At 36.2% G+C, this 21,177-nt stretch overlaps 1 protein-coding gene across 2 annotated transcripts in view; it reads left to right on the top strand.

Annotated features, from left to right (window-relative positions):
• The first annotated feature begins 18,385 nt into the window (after positions 1-18,385).
• LOC149841327 (nicastrin-like) overlaps positions 18,386-21,177 on the top strand; it is a 41,718-nt gene continuing 38,926 nt past the window's right edge. The window contains exons 1-4 of one of the 2 annotated variants that reach the window (XM_090003765.1): positions 18,386-18,505; positions 19,679-19,768; positions 20,637-20,744; positions 20,907-21,024. In XM_090003765.1, the coding sequence (XP_089859891.1) occupies positions 18,430-18,505; positions 19,679-19,768; positions 20,637-20,744; positions 20,907-21,024 (392 nt within the window). In that variant the 5' untranslated portion in view covers positions 18,386-18,429. Of the gene's footprint in view, positions 18,506-19,678; positions 19,769-20,636; positions 20,745-20,906; positions 21,025-21,177 lie in introns of those variants that run through there. The other variant, XM_090003766.1, reaches the window with a different exon arrangement.

Genomic DNA, 21,177 nt, shown 5'->3' with positions numbered 1-21,177 from the left:
TCCTCAAAAAGTGAAGATCAAGCTCTTGCTGTCAACTCAACAATCTTTGACAGTTATTGTTGAACATGCTGATAAAATTGTTGTTATAACAAGAATTTATGGACATAATTCCTATTTGAAAAGTTGGTACCTTTGGAAAATTCTTAAAGTTCATTAATCGGATACGCCTTGGTTAGTACTTGGGGATTGAAACGTTACAGGATCATCTTCTAAACGATGAGGGACATGATTTTCAATAAGGTATGGATGATTTTTAGATTTTTGTGGCCTATTTGAAGTTGTAAACCAGAGAGTGAAGTGTACTTGGCATGATAATTAGTTGGGTGTCTTTTCGGGCTAGTAAGCTCGATAAAGCTTTTATTAATTCTTTTTTACTTAATTATTTTCCTTCTACTTGATTGGGTATTTTGCCAAAGCTTATTTCAAACCATAATGCTTTGTGCATTTCAACTCATAGGAGGTCAGATTGTAAATCTTACTTCAAATATTTTGAGTTTTGGTTGAAATAAGGGGGTTGTGCTCAATTGATTATATTTGCTTGGTCTATTCTGACACAAGATTTCCAATGTTAAAACTACTGGCCTGGCTAATAGAAGTTAAGAGAAGACTAGTGAGATGTAACAAATATAAGGTGGGTAATATTACTAGCCACATTAGGGAGGTTAATGAGAAAGAGATTCAAGAGATGGTGGAGGTAGGGAAGCATATATGGAGCTTTGGAGAAGGAGATCTCTCTTCATGAAGAATCACATCAATTGTTAAATATTGAAGAATTATTTGGGAGAAAAAAAAAACCATTGTAAATGACTTAAGGATGGAGATGCTAATACTAGGGATGTTAATGGGTCGGGTTTCACCTGAACCCGCCGTACCAAACCCTATAGGGTTAGGGTTTAGTAATAAATAAGGTCTGGTTAGAATCACTACAAGAATTCTGTGGATTAACGACGGACGCTATTCGATGCTAATCTGTCATAAATTCATCGATGAACTGTTTAGCGACGGATTACTGACGGCTTAGCAATGGATAGCGTCCATCACAATTTCTTGATCGCTAATTAGCGACAGAACTGATCTGTCACTACTTTCGTCACTACTTCACGACGGATTAGTGAATATCATGATCCATTGCTAAATAAGCACTGATTTGGTTTTGCGACAGATATATATTCGTCGCTAAAATTTAATGACGAATACGTATATGTCTCTAATATCCGTCGTCAATTTAGCGACGGATTAACGATGTATTACATTCCATCGCAAAACATCGACTGATTCAGTTTTTGAGATAGATAAATATCTGTCCCTAATCCGTTGCTAAATCGGTGACATATATTATTCATCACCAAATATCATCGCCATTTTGCGACTGAATTTCTTCAAAAAATCCATCACTGAATATTAGCAACGGATAATATTCGCCGTAAAGTTTAAAAAAAAATAAAACAATTTTGTTTGAAATATAAATATTGAGAAAAAATTTCTTGTTATATAATTTATATAACCTATGTATAAAAAACAAAGTACACATAAAAAATACATATACAAAGTAGCTGAAATAAATTTAACACAAGTTACAAGTGAAACAAATTTAACAACCCAGCATAATCCTCGCCAAGTTCTAATTAGTTACAAGTGAACATATACAAAGAGTTTTGTTTGAAACAACAAGTACGTGAAACAAATTCAACACATGAAGCTAATCCTCGCCAAGATTCGAAGCATCATCCTCTTCATTGTCTCGATCTGCCCCTCCATTCATGCCTCCATCAGCTCCTCTACGCTGATCATCTCCAACATCCTACAAGATAACTGAAATGTTAGTATTAATAAACAAAATATAATGAAATAAATTATATGCAATGCACCTAATCTAAGGCAATCAAAGTAACATGGTTGAATGACACATAGACTAGCAATAAAGTGAAGGACATTAATAGAGTTCAGAGGTTGTCAAAAAAATTTATAGTGATGAAATCATGCTTATATGTGTTCTAAGGTTATAAAAAAACTTTTATAGTGATTCAATCATGCATATATATGTTCTAAACCAGTCAAAATTTTTTTATAGTGATTCAATCATGCATATATGTGTTTTAAGGTTGTAAAAAAAAATTCATACTGATTCAATCATTTATATATTTGTTCTAAGGCTGACAAAAAAAATTTATAGTGATTCCATCATCCAGATATGTGTTCTAAGGTTGTCAAAAAAATGTCATAGTGATTCAAACATGCATCTATATTTTTTAAGGATGTCAAATAAATTTCATAGTGATTCAATCATGCATATATGTGTTCTAAGGCTGTCAATAAAAGTTCATAGTGATTCGATCATGCATATATATGTTGTAAGGTTGTCAAAAAAATTATATAGTGATTCAATCATGGATAAATGTGTTCTAAGGTTGTAAAAAAAAAACCATAGTGATTCAATCATGCATATATGTGTTCTAAGGGTGTCATAAAAATTTTGTAGTGATTCAATCATGCATATATGTGTTCAAAAGGTGTCAAAAAATTTTATAGTGATTCAATCATGCATATATGTATTCTAAGGTTGCCAACAAAATTTCATAGTGATTCAATCATGCATATATGTGTTCTAAGGTTGTCAAATAAAATCCATAGTGATTCAATCATGCATATATGTGTTCTAAAGTTGTCATAAAAATTGTATAGTAATTCATACATATATGTGGTCTAAGGTTGTAAAAAAAACTTATAGTGATTCAATTATGCATATATGTGTTCTAAGGTTGTTAAATAAAATTTATAGTGATTCAATCATACATATATCTGGTCTAAGGTTGTCAAAAAAAATTTATAGTGATTCAGTCATGCATATATGTGTTATAAGGTTGTCCAAAAAAAATCATAGTGATTCAATCATGCATATATGTGTTCTAAGGCTATCATAAAAATTGTATAGTGATTCAATCATGCATATATGAGTTCTAAAGGTGTCAAAAAAATTTATAGTGATTCAATCATGCATATATGTGTTCTAAGGCTGTCATAAAAATTGTATAGTGATTCAATCATGCATATATGTGTTCTGAAGGTGTCAAAAAAATTTATAGTGATTCAATCAAACATATATGTGTTCTAAGGTTGTCAAATAAAATTCATAGTGATTCAATCATACATATAAGTGGTCTAAGGTTGTCAAAAAAATTTCATAGTGATTCAATCATGCATATATGTGTTCTAAGGTTGTAAAAAAAAAATCATAGTGATTCAATCATGCATATATGTGTTCTAAGGCTGTCATAAAAATTGTATAGTGATTCAATCATACATATATGTGCTCTAAAGGTGTAAAAAAAAATTATAGTGATTCAATAATGCATATATGTGTTCTAAGGTTGTCAAATAAGATTTATAGTGATTCAATCATACATATATGTGGTCTAAGGTTGTCAAATTTTTTTTATAGTGATTCAATCATGCATATATGTGTTCTAAGGTTATCAAAAAAAATTTATAGTGATTCAATCATGCATATATATGTTCTAATGTTGTCAAAATTTTTTTGTAGTGATTCAATCTTACATATATGTTTTCTAAGGTTGTCAAAAAAAAATCATAGTGATGAAATCATGCTTATATGTGTTATAAGGTTGCCAAAAAACTTTCATAGTAATTCAATCATGTATATATGTGTTATGAGGCAGTCAAAAAATTTTATAGTGATTCAATCATGCATATATGTGTTCTAAGGTTGTAAAAAAAAGTTCATACAGATTCAATCGTTTATATGTGTTCTAAAGCTGTCAAAAAAATTTATAGTGATTCAATCATGCATATATGTGTTTTAAGGCTGTCAAATTTTTTTTATAGTGATTCAATCATGCATACATGTGTTCTAATGCTATCAATAAAATTTTATAGTGATTCACTCATGCATATATTTATTCAATCATGCATATACGTATTGAAATCTAATGACATGAAACTTTAGATATGTATTGAAATAAATGTTATACGTACCTGACGGGCACTGGAGCTCATGTTGATGGCAAACAAAGTTTCTCTGTCCTAAAAAAAGTTGCATAACTCATTATGGACAAGGTTGTGAATGACTTCATGTAAAAAGTCATGCATTGTGTCCTGAACAAGCTGGCAGACACTATCCCAAGAAATATCAAGGTCAATCGGACGCTGAGAGTTGATGTTGGCGGGAGAACTCTGAGAGCCCTGACTGCAGGAGACAACGACTGGTGTGGTGTTCATATTACTCTCAAACCCGAACACACGACATTTTTTGGGTTCACCGGTTGGAGTCACCTATGCTGTAGGATCAAAAGGCGGATGCTGAGTGGAGTCATCGCCATATCACTCTATCATCTGCTGCTCGTATGACTCCTACAAAGTAATGATTACAATATGAATTAAGAATTAAGAATTAAGAATTAAGAATTAAGAATTAAGAATTAAGAATTATAATGTTTATAATAATATAATTTATGGTAACTTGTATATTACAATGTTTATTAATACAATAAATATGTACCATTGTCGCTCTTGCCTTATCTGATATGAATTTTTTCGTGCTCTTACATTTATGTGTTTCAATAAACACATCCTTGTAAGGCACAAGACCTCTTTTTTCGGCTTTCTGCAAGGTTAAATGATAAAAAAACTATTAGAAAGTATGTCGAAATACTTATAAATTTGCTAATATATATATATATATTGATGAGTTACCATTTTCTTCTAATGGCTCCCAAAAGTCCTAGAACCACCTCTGTGTAGATGGGCATCAAACATCGGGCATCTTCGCTCGGTTTTGTGCAACCTTTGCCGAGCGGTTTGGAAATTCATAGCTCGCTCACTTATCGCACGTTGCATCCCAATAATCTGACCTGATAGTAAAAGGGTCATGGCCCTTCCACTTCAGTGGATCATCTATCCCACCAGCTGCTTTTATTGCTGCAGTCTTCATATTATGAAGCATGTCGACAAATCGATTGCCAGTCACCTTCTGCCACACTAGCCTCACGTCCTGCTTCTTCACAATTGCGAAGTTATTCGAAGCCTATAAATAATTTCAGAAAGTTAATACACATAACTATAATAAAAAATTAAATATGAAACACATTAGCTATGATAAACGATTGTATACCGTGAATGATGACTATAATTTGTCCAACACCTCCTTCGGGTACTCTTTCCATTGAGCAACCGGTCCTGAAAGATGCTGAACTAGTGACTTCCTAATTTCTCGAATCACTTCTTGTGGCTCAAACCTTGCGCTACATATGAATTAGTATATATTAACAATCGACTATCGATATACACTATTTATAAGATAAGTATTGGACAAGTGACAATGAAATACTTACGGCCGACTATCAATATGCACTATTTCAATGAATCATTGTGTGTCAGACTGAGAAGACCCAACATCCGGCGTTGTCTCGTGATATGTATGAGTAGTTGGTGTAGGTGGGTCATGTGCAGGCGAAACATCATCTATTGAACAATGAGTTAGAAATTCACACAATGCACATTTAAACTAATCAAGTATACAATTATTTAAATGATATATCTATCAAAGCATTACGTGAAGACGAAGGCTGAGACTAGCTATCACTGAGCTAGGATCCTATAAAGACGATTAACAAGTAACAATTTTTATATCAACATATAAGTTAAAACATAATGAATGCCTATGTTTAAATATAACACAAAGACATCTACCTAATGTTGTCCCACAAGCTCCACTTGGTCCTCGACCATTGGGTGCTAGACCACTGTGACCTCCATGAACCATATTCTAACAAATAAAAATGTTATTTGGATTAGTTACATAACTCTTGATCTTAGCATAGACATGATATATGCATGAAATGTAAAGATTTAAAGGTCCTACATGAATCAGTTTTATAACTATGCATGGAATGTAACATGATATGCAAGATATACTGTGCATGAAGATGGTGCATATGAGAAAGTGATGTGGTATATATTACAAGATGTATTTTACTAGCTTGAGTATGCTTCCTCGTCACTTGTTTGACTTTCATATTCTTCTTCCTCCTCTTCCTCTTCGTCTTCTTCTTCATTGGGCGACCATCCACTTGGTATATTATTTGGATCACATTCTTTCATACGTGTGTCATCAGACAATAGAGATGTGACATGCAGACCATATGTGACATCATGGCCATAAGATAAGTCATACATATCATCTGATTGATAGTAATCATTCTCTTCAACAATCTTGTCTTCCTGTAACTGATCATACTCGGGGTATAGTTTAAACTTCACCTTGCAAACTGTCCACCATTCATTTCTATCTGATTTTCTTGTATTCAGATATGAAGTATAGTAAACTTGTTGACCTTGCAATGTTAATATGAATGATTCATATGTTCCAAACCTTGATTTATGATTCACCTCCAAGTGCCTGAGGCTTTGTCGACACTTGTTGCTGTGGGATCAAACCAATGATACTTGAATAAAGTTACCGTATTATTTATGCCTAAGTAAGTCAACTCTATTATTTCTTCAATAACACCATAGTAGTTAAGTTCATTTTCACCGTAACTACTACCCTTGACACACACGCCACTATTCATCGTTAATTTGTTTACATTGTAGTCTTTTGTATAGAATCGATAACCATTTACGATGTACCCATTGTAGCATTGCACAACTTTGGTTAGACCATTTTGTAAATCACATATTCCTTGGTCATTAACATCACTATGGCGGACCTACAAGCATAAACAATAACTGTAAACATGACCAATTAAGTAACATATTGTTGTTTACACGGAAAGAATGCATGTCATCGTCCTTACCAACTCTTTCAACCATGCCTCAAACTTATTTTCACGTTCTTTCTGTACTTCTGAATTAGTGAGATGTAAAAGTTCTTTTCGCAACTCCAAATCAAATTGTCTGCACTTAACAAATAATTATATTACTGAACCATGTACATAGAGAACTTAGTGTAACATATTATGTATACTTACTCGATGTAGGGATCGATCTCTGAGCATGATGCATCTTGCTCTCGATCTTTCAAGAGTCTTGATCGGCAACTGCCAAAGGCATTCCCAAGTGGTTTAAATATCGATAGTTTGTCAGCCACAATAACTTATTCTCTATCATCATTACGAGGTGAGCAAGTGTAACATATTAGAATGTGAGGCTCAAAGTATATAAATGAGAAATTTGAAGTCTCTTCTAAAGTGTATGCCTCACAAATTGAACCCTCTACTCTTGCTTTATTCTAAACCTTTTTTTTTAAGGTCAAACATGCATCTATCAACAATATACATCTCGTAATACAATAAATTTCTAATAGCATTAAAGAGAAAAATATAAATAAAATATACCTTTTAAATGGGTACATCCATCGATATTGCACAGGATCACCAACCTAAGTTCATATGGCAAGTGTATGATCACGTGTTCTATAACGTCAAAAAATGCTGGCAGAAATATCTTCTCTAGCCGACAAATAATAGTGACGACAGAATCCTCAAAATTGTTTACCTCAATTACTATAACTTTTGATACACATAATGTTCTAAAAAATTGACTCAACTCGGATAATACCCCCTATATAGGTTTGTCTAACATATCATGGAATACTAGGAGAATCAACCGTTGCATGATGACATGACAATCATGGCTCTTCAACCCATATAATTGTCCATCATCTATCTTCACAACCCGAGCAATGTTAGAGACATATCTATCTAAAAATCTTAATTGTCTCAACCACTGACATACCAGCTTTACTTGATCTGGTCTAAGCACGTACCTTACCTTTAGTTTTAGTACTTTGTCATTGTACTCTTAGAGTTCCAATTCTAGTCTTTTATATATTACTTTTAAATCCATACGGGCCTTTTGATTATCCTTCATTTTTTCTTTGACATTTATTACTGTATTGAACATATTATCAAACACATTTTTCTCCACATGCATCACATCCAAATTATGTCGTATCAATAAGGTCGACCAATATGGTAGTTTCTAAAATATAGATTTCTTTGTCCAATTGTGATCCTTCCCAAATCCAAGGAAGGGCGTCGCACTATGAGCATCTGTCAGTCTATATAAAAAGTATCACAATCATCTTAAAATCTCAATGCCAGACATCCGTGTTGGTGGACCTTTTATTTCAGTTGTGCCTACTTAGAACACATTCTTTTATCATCGTAACAGATGGTCGCTGGGTAGAAATCAACGGTGACAATTAAACCAACACGACTTTCTTTTATGCGTCAATCTAAAAGATTTTGTATTCTTCATGTAGTACGAGCATGCCAAGCTTTCATGTGTGCTCCAATAAGAAAACATACCATATGCAGGAAAGTCACTAATTGTCCATAGAACAGTAGCCTTCATATTGAAGTTTTATTTTTTATGGGCATCGTACGTGAAAACACCATCATCTCACAATATTTTTATTTCATCAATGAATGACCTTAAATATACATCAAGATTTTGGCCCAAAGACGTCGGACTAGGGATCAATAGAGATAAAAAAAAGATTTTGACGCTTTATACACAAGCTTGGAGGAAGGTTGTATGAGATGACAAATACCGGCCAACACGAGTATGGGGTTGATCTACCTCCAAATGGATTGAATCTATTTGTACATAAACCGAGCCTAACATTTCTCACTTCTATTGCGAAGGTGTGATGAGTACGATCAAAGTGCTTCCAAGCTTCCGCATCAACAAGATGCGTGATCTTATCTTCATCATGTCAAACTTTATTTGAATGTCATCTCATGTGTTTAGCTATCCTCGAAGACATATACAGTCGTTGCAATCTAGGGGTGAAAGAGAAGTAGCAGAGTGACTTGCATGACACTTCTTTTGACCTCGTGCTAGCATTGCCCCTTGTCTTTGGCTTGAACCGATGATGCCTACATGACGAACATGATCTGTCATTTTCTTGATCTTTGAAATACAACATGCAGTGATTTGGACAAGCATCTATCTTTTGATACCCCATACATAGAGCGTTGACCATAACCTTCACATGGTAGAAATTTTATGGCAATTTTTCATCTTTGGACAACATACTCTTCACAATAGAGCACAAACGATCGAAACATGATTGACTCAAATTATACTCTGACTTTAAATTCACTAGTTGAAGAACTGCAGACAAAATAGTGTGACTGTCGCAACCATTCCATAGTGGCTCGTCAACATCTCTAAGTAAGTCATAAAATCTACTAGCTATATCGTTTACTGCTTCTTCCTCTACTCTAGTTGGTACATCAATAGGACCCATAGCAGAACCCAGTTCTTGTCCTGCGACATCAAATATCAAATCCATATATGGATTAGCGTGCACCATATCCACCCGTGCGTCAAAACTGTTTCAAAATTCTTCACCACGAAGCATCTAATTCTAATAACTACTGACAAAACCCTTCCTGTATAGGTGATGTCTAACGCCATGAGGTTCTACAAATCGATTGTTCTTACACGTCGTGCAAGGGTAGCTGATACGATCGGTGGGATCCATTGTACTGACACTTGCCATTGCAAATTCAATAAAACTGTCAACACCATTCATATATTCAAGCGACACCTCATTATCAATTATCCTACAATACATCCATTCATGGTTTGCAACCATTTTGTCCTATAATGTTACATATATTATCTTTACCAGTTAAAAGATAATCATAATAATGCTATGATGAAGAAAATATCTAATTTATCATGCATTGATGGCGGATGTAATGATTTGATATATATATATATATATATATATATATATATATATCACACAATACATTCATTTTAAGCATGTTTTCATGATACAATTTCACATGGAATGCATAATCAAATAAAAAATAACTTCATGCAAGTATGGATAGTCATGTCAAACATTGCAATATATTCAATTATTCATATCACAATAATGTCAAACATGTACCTGCAACAAATACACTTCAATATCCCGCTAACTACAACTATGACTAGCATGGTCTTCGAACTACAAAAATAAGAGCACTTTTATTCTCATACATTTAAATCATGCTCATCATGATCTCCAAACTCCATCAAAATAGTTATAGATATCCATAACTAAGTGAGTATGTGAGCAGAAAAGTGTTGCATCTAAGAAAGTAAATAACATGTGATGCACTTGCATCACTTACTCACCATGGGTATTTGCCCAATTTGCATGATTTTGCATTTGCATTTTTCTTATTTCTTTTTGCACGACATTTTAAGCTGCATGCGATGCTTAGTATTAAGCATCACGCATTTTGCTCTGCTACGCACCTGTAATGAACATTACTCTTGCCGACCAAAAAATAAAGGTACAGGGAGAAGCAAAAGAAAAGAGGCTGTCGGCCAAAGACAAAGACATAGGCAGGGGGCTTCGCCCCGCCCTGCCCGATGAAAGGGGAACACAACAGGAGGTAGAGCCTCCTCCCCCTGTCGGCAAAAGAACCACTCAGGTAGGGACTTCGCCCTCCCTGCTCGATGAGAAAAGACAATAGCAGGGAGGCAGAGCCCCTGCCGACCGGAGAAACAAAGTGGTCAAGGGGCGGAGGGGCTCCGCCCCTTGTCGACTAAAAGAACCAAAAATAGGGGGCTCCGCCCCCTGTCGATCGAATGAAAACAAAGATGGGGGCTCAACCCTTTGCCGAGAAGCAACAACGACAGGGGGCAGAGTCCTGTTGCCGGCCGAGCAAACACAAAGGCAAGGGGGTGGATCCCCCTGCCACTGCTACTTAAACAAGGACATGGAGCAGAGCCCCCTGCCAGAAAGGATCAACGGCAGGGGGGCAGAGCCCCTTGCTGATAGATTGGAAAGAGGGACAAGGGGGGAGGCGCTCACCAGTGTGGTCACTGGTGGACTTCAACTGAGTTGCCGAAGCGGAAGGAACAAGTGGTGGGTCACTGAGGGAATAAGGGGAGATGGCAGCGATCAAAGAGGGGGTGGCCAACGGTCGGTGGCAGCAGAGAAGAAGGAGACAATGGTGGTGTTCGGAGGGGTGGCTGGCGACTTCGGTGATCAGCGTATGCTCAAAGGATGGGAGGCGATAGAGGGGGATCGAGCGAGGGAGGAGAAAGGGAGGTGGATCAGCGAAAGAGGGGGGAGAGAGAGAGAGAGAGAACAAGGAGAGAATTTTGTGCACTAAATGGGTTGTTTTACATTAAAAAGTAGTGACGACTTAGTGACGGATAAATTCTGTCTCAAAATCCATCGCTAATTAGTGACAAAAAAATTATGTTGCTCATCCGTCGCGAAGTTATGATGGAGTTTGAGACAAGATTTTTCCATCGCTAATCTGTCTTTAATTAGCGATGAAGTTTGGGACAAAATTATTTCATCGCTAATCCATCATTAATTAACGATGAATTTTGAGACAAAATTTTTTTGTCGCTAATTTCGTAACTAATTTCGATTTTAGGGACGACTAGTTTTCTCTAGCTAATCTGTCACAAATTTGCGATGGATTATTTCCATCGCAAATTTCCGTCGCTAATTAACGTTTTTCTTGTAGTGAATCTGGGTCGGACCCAAAGGGTCCGATTAATATATGGAGATGGGTACAGTTTGTGAAATTTCATACCAGACCCAAGTTTTGACTAAGATCCATAATTTTTCAATGTAAACAACAAACAACAACAACAACAACTACGCCTTCATCCCAAAACAATTGGGGTCGGCGATATGAACCAAAAAAGAAATTCATTTTGAGTCTTCCACATGAATCCTTTTCCTCCAATCATTTCTATCCAATGCCATGTCCTCGATGAGGTTCAAAGCATTCATATCCTTTCCTATCATCTCCATCCAAGTCTTCCTAGGCCTACCCTGACCTCTTTTAACTAATATATTTTCCCATTTCTCCAACCTTCTAACTGGAGCATCATTAGGCCTTCGTCGAATATGTCCAAACCACCGTAAACGATTCTCTCGCATCTTATTTTCAATGGGTGCCACACTTACCTTCTTACGTATCTCCTCGTTCCGAATCTTATCTTTTATTGTATTTCCACACATCCATCTAAGCATTCGCATCTCAGCTACACTCATTTTTTGAATATGATGTCTCTTGGCAGCCCAACATTCCGTACCATATAGTAAAGCGGGTCTAATAGTCGTCCTATAAAACTTTCCCTTCAACCGCAATGGCATTCTACGATCGCACAGCACTCCAGTTGCACTTTTCCATTTCATCCACCCAACCTTTATCCTATGATTTACATCTCCATCAATTTCGCCATACTTTTGAATGATGGATCCCAAATATTTGAAATAATCATTCACCGGTATTTCTTGCTCACCAAGCTTCACTACACTCCCATCACTACTTTGTTGCTTACTAAACCGACATTCCATATATTCAGTCTTACTCTTATTCAACTTAAAACCTCTAGCTTCCAATGTCTGTCTCCATAATTCTAACTTAGCATTAACCCCAGCTCTAGACTCATCAATCAAAACAATATCATCAGCAAACAACATACACCACGGTACATTTTCTTGAATTGATCTCGTAAGCTCATCCATCACTATCGCAAATAGGAAAGGGCTTAAAGCAGATCCTTGATGTAACCCAACCGTTATTGGAAAATTGGTTGTCACCCCTCCACAAGTGCGGACATTGGTTACTACTCCTTCATACATATCTTTAATTATACTAATGTACTTGAGAGAAACACTTTTCTTCATCATTGTCCACCAGAGAACGTCCCTAGGTACTCTATCGTATACCTTCTCTAAATCAATAAAAACCATATGCAAATCTTTGTTCCTCTCTCTATATCTTTCAATAAGTTGTCTAAGAAGATGTATAGCTTCCATAGTTGATCTTCCAGGCATAAAACCAAATTGATTCTCCGATATCATGACAACCTTCCTCAACCTAGACTCAATCACCCTCTCCCAAAGTTTCATAGTATGACTCATGAGTTTTATACCACGATAGTTTGTGCAATCTTGTATATCACCCTTATTCTTATATAAAGGCACCAAAGTACTCTTCCTCCACTCATTAGGCATCTTATTTGTTCGCCAAATCAAGTTAAAAAGATTTGTCAACCATTCTAAACCTTTCTCTCCCAAGCATTTCCAAGCCTCGATAGGTATACCATCTGGGCCAACTACCCTTCTTGATTTCATTTTCTTCAAAGCCTCTGCAATTTCTTTCTTTTGAATCTTGCGCATGAAGTTACGATTAATCTCATGAAAAGGAATAGAGAAGTCTCCAAGATCTTGAGCATGACTATCATTAAATAGCTTATCAAAATAATCTTTTCATCTCTCCTTAATCTCCTCATTTTTGACTAAAACCCTTTGCGTTTCATCTTTGATACATCTAACCATACCCAAATCTTTCGATTTCCTATCTTTCATCTTTGCAAGCCTATAAATATCCTTCTCGCCTTCTTTGGTATCCAACTTGTCATAAACCTCCTTATATACTTTAGCCCTCACGTTTCGAACAACTTTTTTAGCTTCTTTCTTTGCTATCATATACTTCTCCAAATTCTCATTATCACGACTCTTACTTAGATTTCTATAACACTCTCTTTTAACCTTAATAGCTAATTTGACATCCTCGTTCCACCATGATGTATCCTTATTTAATTTGACATCCTCGTTCCACCATAATTTTTCAATGTAAAAAAGTTGAAAAATATTATTTTATTGGGTATGGTTCAAGTCTGGTTTATGTAATCCTTATAGGATCTGGGTATGGTTTCTCTTATGATGGGTCTGATTGGACTTGGGTCCAGACCCAATACCATAATCTCAAATCAGGCCTTGGTCTGGTTCCACCTCGATCTGAACCAAACCCGATCGACCCGTTGACACCCCTAGCTATTTCCATTCCCTCGTCCAAAGGAATGTCCAAAGAAAACATATAAGTATAAGCTGGTCAAAGGAGATGGTTCCTATGAAGTTACCTATATATAGTGCAATCTAAGAGGAGGCAATATCGTTTTTCAAGAGTTTTTTAAGAAGGCGGCCGGCAGCTCAATTGCAATTTGTTGGTATAAGTCATTCTCAGGCATCCTGTGGTGAAAATAATCTTTCTCTTGGCACTTGTCATGGATATGAGTTAGATGGATCAAGTGCTTCGTGGCCGGACGGCTTTCCAAGTCCTTTTTCCAAACTTATTGAAATATAGTAGGGGGGTGTTAGTGGTGTTAGGATTTTTTTAATAAGATTGTCAGAAGTGTTAATATGACAAATATAGTTCTTATTCCTAAGGTTGAAGCTAAGAGCATATTGGCTAGGGCAATTTAAGCCTATTAGACTTTGCAATTTTGTGTATAAAATAATAACTAAGGTGATGGTAGAGAGATCATGTAGTGTTTTTCAAAGCTTATCTCTCACAACCAGAATGCATTTTTAAAGGAGAGAATGATTCAAGAAAGTCTTCTTATTCCCCAGAAAATTGTTGATATTATGGCTCTTAGTAAGGAATTGTTTGTGTAGTTTAAAACAGATTTGGCAAAGGCCTATGATAGTGTAGATCATTTTTAGAAGATACTTTAAAAATTTTGGTTTTGCAGGAGAGTGGATTCAATTTGATCATGCTTTGTGTTACTACACCATCTTTTGTACTGATTAATAGAGAACTGGGTTCAAGTTTTGAGAGTGAAATAGGGCTTCGTCAAGGAGAACCAGTTTCTCCATTTCTATTTTTGATGGTTATGGAGACACTAAGTAGGCGATTATTGTTGGAAGAGCATGAAGGAGCTGTTATTCTACGTAGTGTTTGATCTTTTAGTTGGACTCATTCTCTATTCACTGATGATGCTTTATTCTTCAAGAAGAATAAAAGGGATTCGATGAAAGGGTTTTAGCAAATCATTTCTGAATTCACAAGTGTTAGGTCTATCGGTGAATTGCATCAATTTCTGTTTTTGTTCCCTTTAATTTGCAACGAAGGAGGGTGGAGAACATTCAATCCTTATGTGGGTGACACAAAACATCTTTGCCCTTAACTTACTTGGGTCTTCCTTTTTTTAAAGGCACCTTGAAAAACACTCATTGTGTAAAAAATTGGTGGATAAATTTTGTTTTCAATTGGAATTTTGGAGTAGCCATATTATTTCTCTTGTTAGGAGGGTGGTGCTTATTAAATATGTTTTGGCAGCCCCTTTCATTGGATGCCATGTTTTTTTTATTCCGAAAGGTATTCTTGGCAAGCTTGAGACTATTATGAGAATTTTTCTTATGTATGATTCATCTCAACAATGTCATATTCATTTACTGAGTTGGGATTGTGTGTGTAAGCCTATGCTTGAAGGTGGTTTTGGTATAAGAGATCTTATTGTGAGTTAAGTTGGGCAACAATTTCAAATGCTTTATCTCCTTGGGTGCAGCTGATTAGCTCCAAGTATTTAAGGAAATTCTTTGGGTTTGAAGGCCGGGAAGCCATGGATCCTTTCAATGAAAAAATGTTCAACAAGGAGCAAGAATTCTTAGTGAAGGAGCTTAATGGAGTCTAGGTGATCGTCAAACCATTCATTTTAGATGGATCCTTGGTTGGAGGCATATCCTTTGCTTTCTCTTATTTCAGTTCAGTTGGGGGCCAAAGCTTTCAAGATGTTATTTGAAATGAAGGTTGCATAAGTAATAAAGGACCCGATGAGCACTACTGATGGACTGCAGGGGTAAGGAGTGCATATTCCCCATCACGTTCAACAAGTTTTTTTAACAGAAATCATGTTTTTCAGAATAGGTCAGAACGGTTTTGCTGGCTTGGAGCAAGTCAATTTTTTATGCAGTCTATATGGTAGCTTGTGAGACGCAAGGGATCTTCTTTATCCTGTCACAAATTAATCTGGTGTAAAAGAAGATTCCAAAGAGCTGCTATATATGCCGTTGCATTTAGCAGTTCAAAATCATCTACCTTTTTTTATATTTACATGGAGAAATCGCTCCTAATATCAGAGACCTAGCTGCTCTGGCTTTGCCTGCCATACTTACAGTCGCTGCCCTGGCAACGTAAAACTTTGTGGGATTTGCAAGTTGTCGTCATCTTTGTTATGCAGCAGAGATGGTTAATCATTTATTTCTTTGGAGATATGTAGTGCAGATACATGGCAGAAGGAAAATTCCTAGTTCTGACATCTTGAGTCATTTAGTTCAATGGGGGAATAATCCATTTCGGGATAACGTGGTGCAATGGAGTTGGGTGGTTAGCTTCTAAATTGTAATTTGGATGATTTGGAGATAAAAAAATGAAGCAATTTTCGGAAAATGATCAGAAATCTACTCAAGTTATAGTAAAGGAGTGCCAGTTAGCAGCAAGGGAACATGTGCTTAGAGTGTTAGGACAAAGCACCCACCCGATAGCTATGAGATGGAGAGGAGGAGGAAGTTGGTCTGCACCTCCTGAGGGCTGGCTGAAGATCAACCTATACAATGTCCATAATCAAAGGTGGAAGGTAGGTTTTATAATTAGGGTACGTTCGGCGTCAACTCGACCGGATTTGGAATCAGAATGATTCGAAATTTCAGGCTTTTAGAATCGCTTTCTCAGGTTCTCCTGAGAAAACGATTCTGTGGGAACGAACCGAACGTCCTCTTAGAAACAGTGACATGTTTCTATATGTGGGTTGGATGATTGGCAGCCACTGTTTGGAAGATAGAGAATGGAGTGTTTGGAGGAAAATCTTTTCTTTGATGGATATAACATAAAAAAATCAAGGTAGAATGTAGTCGTCAAGATGTGGTGTACTCTATGAACAAGATGGTGGAGGGTCATGGTGACTTGAGAGTTCGGCCAAGAGGGTTATTTGATATTATTTTTCAAATTCATTCATTGCCTGTTTCATTTTGTTCTACGTTCCTGTAATGAAGTGGCTTGTATTCTAGCCAAATTGGCTATGATTGAAGGGGAGCGCCCATGGAAGGATAAGCCACATGATTGGCATCTTCTGATGGGTTCCTTGTAAATATTTGTGAATTCTCCAATAAACTGGTAGGAGTCTGCCTAAACCTAACTTTTTTATATTTACTTGGAGAAACCACCTCCAGGATTAGAGTCCTAGTAGAGCTACTCCGTGGGCTTTAACCCTTGCCCCCAGGTAGTCGCCACGCTTTGGCTTGTGCAAGGGGTAAGGCCCATGAGATTTGAACCTAGACCACCTGCCCAGCGGCTTAGGTCTCATCCCACTACACCAAACCCCTTTGGAGTTGCCTAAACCTAGCTTGCTTATCGGAAAAATTATCAAAACAAAAAGATAATTGCCCTTACATTGGAACCAAACCGAAACTCGGCTAAATAATAAATAGGTTGAAGTGTCTTCATACTAAGCCAACCATAAAGCTTGGTGAACCAAAGATAATTGGGTTCGATCGGGCCAGGCTGGGTTGGTCTAATTTCCACCACAAGAGTTAGTTCTATATCAAGAATATCATTGATATTTTGGAAATATCACCATTTTATCAAATAACAACTATAAAAAATGCTATAATATTAACAGACTAACCTGATAAAAACTAATTTTAATATTTGAAAATTAATAAATTTCTATTCTCCCTATGTTTATTTGTTTTATATTTTGTATTCGTTGATAATTTTCAAGTAAATATACAAAGTTCTGTTTGCTCAAGAGATTATCATCGCTGAAATAATCACGATGCAGAGACCTGTGGGCATAGTCACACATATCACTGACTTTCAAAGGGTAATATTATACAGAGAAAAACCTGATATTTCAGAAAAAAATGCTTGTTTTGAAATATTGTGTTTCTAACATGATATTAACCCGGTATAAACACTTTTTGCCTAGACTTTTATATCATTATATATTTATTTTGATTTACATATTACATACATTTTGTATATTATGTAATCCAATATTTTCTGAAAATTCTTCCAAGAAAAACATGCAATTTCACTCCCACTAAGGAAAGCCTCTTTCCTTTGAAAGAGCTGGAGGGAAAGTGCTTCTTCCTCAAAGAGGGAGGTATGAACCGATTTGGACGGAAAAGCTGATTGTTTGCAATTTATTATGTAGGTCCCACTATACATTTCTTCTCGACATTAGACATGCTTGTTTCACTCTTTGTAGGAAAGGGAGCTTATTACTTATGAACGACTCTTTCATAGGAAATGACATGAAACAAACGACCATAAGATTTTCCCTGGGTGTCATTTTCCCAAGAACGAGACTTGTGACATTTTCTCATGTCAGACAAACAAGAGATAATTTTGTTATCATATGAAAAATTCTCATTTGTAAGATTTTCATTGAGCCGACTCTCTGGAGTCGGTTTTATCATCGCACTTACCGTATCGTCCTTCGCCAACCCGAGTCAAGTGGTCCCGAGACTCCGGACTCCCGAAGACTGTCTGGTACAAGGCGAAAATCTCTCTCTCTCTCTCTCTTTGAATCCGAGCGTGTAGATGCAGAGATAAGGGAGAGGGAGAACTTAGCGCGCCCACCATGGCACCGAAGCTCCATTGCCGTCGTCTCCTCGTCTCCCTCTTTCTTCTCCTCTCTTTCGTTCTCTCCTGCGGAGGTAATTTCTCTCTTCTTTCTGCGGCATCGCTCTTCCATTCTTCGATTTTGCCCTATTTTTTTACACGAACGATCCATCACTACTCTCCCTAATCGCGATGTTTTGCTCGTTTGTTCAATACTCTCCAACTTTTATCCGCGACACGGTTCGTGCTTTCTTCTGATGTTATGATGCATATATAAATGAATGATTCTTGAAAATCGTTGTGAATGTGCCCGTTTTTTTCTTTCTGTTTCTTTGGACTGGTGGATCGTTCCCGTTGGATTCCTTTGTCGTCGCCTGCAATTTCTGTAGTTACCGACACTTTCCGGTTATCCTTCACGAATTCGTTTGAAATAGATGAAGGAATTAACTTCTGGTGTTTACGTTGAATGCCTTACTGATAGCTGGTATTTATCAACGACCTAGTATTAAAACTTTCTGAATTGTTAGAATTGCGGGCCGAGCTTTAGCGATGATCAGAAATTCCTGATTTTGAATTCGGGAATGTAAGTGAATGTGTGGATATAATTGCTTTGGCAGTGCGGTCATTTTAAGTACTTCTTTCACATTTCGACTTGTTCTGTGATTTAGTTGTTCTAAGACATTTCTGTTATTACCAGCGGGAGTAAGTTTGTCTGGTTTTAGAGTGATTCTCTGCCTCTTCTGATTATTCATTATTTTTCCCTTTTTTCATCTTGTTGAAGTAAACCTTGTTCAGGTAGTTACACGGTGACGAAAATTTGGTTAATTACCCCTCTTTGTTTACAGTAAACCCTTGTTACTTGCACAACTAGTATGTGTTTAGTAATTACAAGGAGTCACAAATCCCAGCTGTTTAGGGAGGAGTTTTACTCTACTTACTTTTCTGTTAGGTGTTCATTTTTTTTTTGTAAATAATGGAATCTGATTAAGGTATACAATACCATACATGTGTGTGTGTGTGTGGCAGGGCGGCCAAATATGTGTTAGTTATAGCAAGTTTACTTCACATTCTAATAGATTTAAAAATAACATGGTAGTTTCAAGCACCAAAATGAATGCCATTTTGGAAATGCACAGTGCCTTTGAATGCACTTTTGTATGGAAATTGCCAAAATGCTGATAAGAGTGAAAATTAATGCATCAAACATTATGTTTACTTTGAAATTTGTTGGGGATATAAATATGTGGTGGACTTGTTAATATCCACAGAAAGCCGTGGAAGTCAACAACTCCCTACACACATGTATTCATGTTTTACTGTTTGGAAACATCCTATAAGTTATCTTCTAGCCAATTCAGGTACCTTCCTTTACCAAATACATGTATGTACATTTACATTTAAAACTTTTTTTATTGAAGAATTTACAGCTTATTTGTGTTTGAATGTTTATATGGCACATACACACACACATGGGAAAATGTAACCTTAGAAACATCCTCATATTCAAAATATTTTGATTTGCTCTCTTTGTGGGGTTTGGGCTATGATGAACACTATTCTTCATCTATTATAAAATTTAAATCAATATGCGTTATAGGAGTTTGCTTGCTCTAAAAACTATGAGATGGAGATTCCGTGGAAATTTATCTTTTCTATGATATCTATTCACTACAACAGTATGAACTACCTCATTTTCTCTGTTCATATTCTTTATAAATTGCTCATCTAGTGCAAATTGTACGCGAAAAGTAATTGTGATTGGAGATCCAGGAAGGCTCATAAGACTCAGAAAACCTCTGCTTTCAAGATTATTTTGGATATGATCATGAGGCCTTTTTTCTTTTAGGAAAGCATTGGATCTGAAGAATTCATGTGTTGTTATTGTCAGCAATCTGAATCCACTTTGTCTATTTCTGTTTTGTTATTGCCAGCAACCTGAATCCACTTTGTCTATTTCTGTTTAAGCATGCAAACAAAGTATTTTGTCTGGTATTAATGAATGAATTTGATCCACTGCAAACTTTTACTATGTCCATGCTGTTGAATCATGTTTTCCCTTTCAAATGTTTACTATGTCCATGCTATTGAGTCAGGTTTTACCGAAAAAAAGAAAGGGAAAACCAAAATGCTTTTGATGTAACTGCTTGATATTGCATATATACATATATTTGTTCTTGGAGGTACCTGACATCTTTTGTTGAAAATATTGAATAATTTTATGAGAAGAGAGTTCCTTGGAATCAGTACACGATGTTGAGAACAAGATGTATATGGTTGTTGATGGCTATCCTTGTGTACGGCTTCTAAATGTTTCTGGTGAAATTGGTTGTGCAAGTAAGTCTTCAACCCCTAAACCATCGTAGTTTGCAGAATAGCAGCTGTTTCAATTTTCTAGCATGTCAATTAGGTTAACATGGATTATGAACATGATAACTTGCATGAGAACATAGGCATGTTAACATCTATTATATAAAAAGACTGCTTCTGATTTCACAGATCCTGGTCGTGTGAAGGTTGTTGCACCAATTGTAAGGTTCAAGAATGGCACATTTACTCTGGTTTCCTCATCTGCAGTTTTGGTCTCATCAAACGAAATGCAGGACTTTTTTAACAGGTATCATTTTTTCTGGTGTTTGCAGACCTGCTTTTCTTTCTTTTATTCTTTTCTTTTTAAATATTTGAGGAAGGAATTTATCAATGGTGGTGGTCACCCTGGTTTTTAAGGGCGTTATGTGATGTGTTTGCCTATAAGGCCTCACATTGCCCA

The sequence above is a fragment of the Nuphar pumila genome, chromosome 4, assembly GCF_984573655.1.
Source record: "Nuphar pumila chromosome 4, dmNupPumi1.hap1.1, whole genome shotgun sequence".
Taxonomy (NCBI): Eukaryota; Viridiplantae; Streptophyta; class Magnoliopsida; order Nymphaeales; family Nymphaeaceae; genus Nuphar; species Nuphar pumila.
Note: the sequence above shows the minus strand (reverse complement) of the source record. Positions and strands in the feature narration are given on the sequence as shown.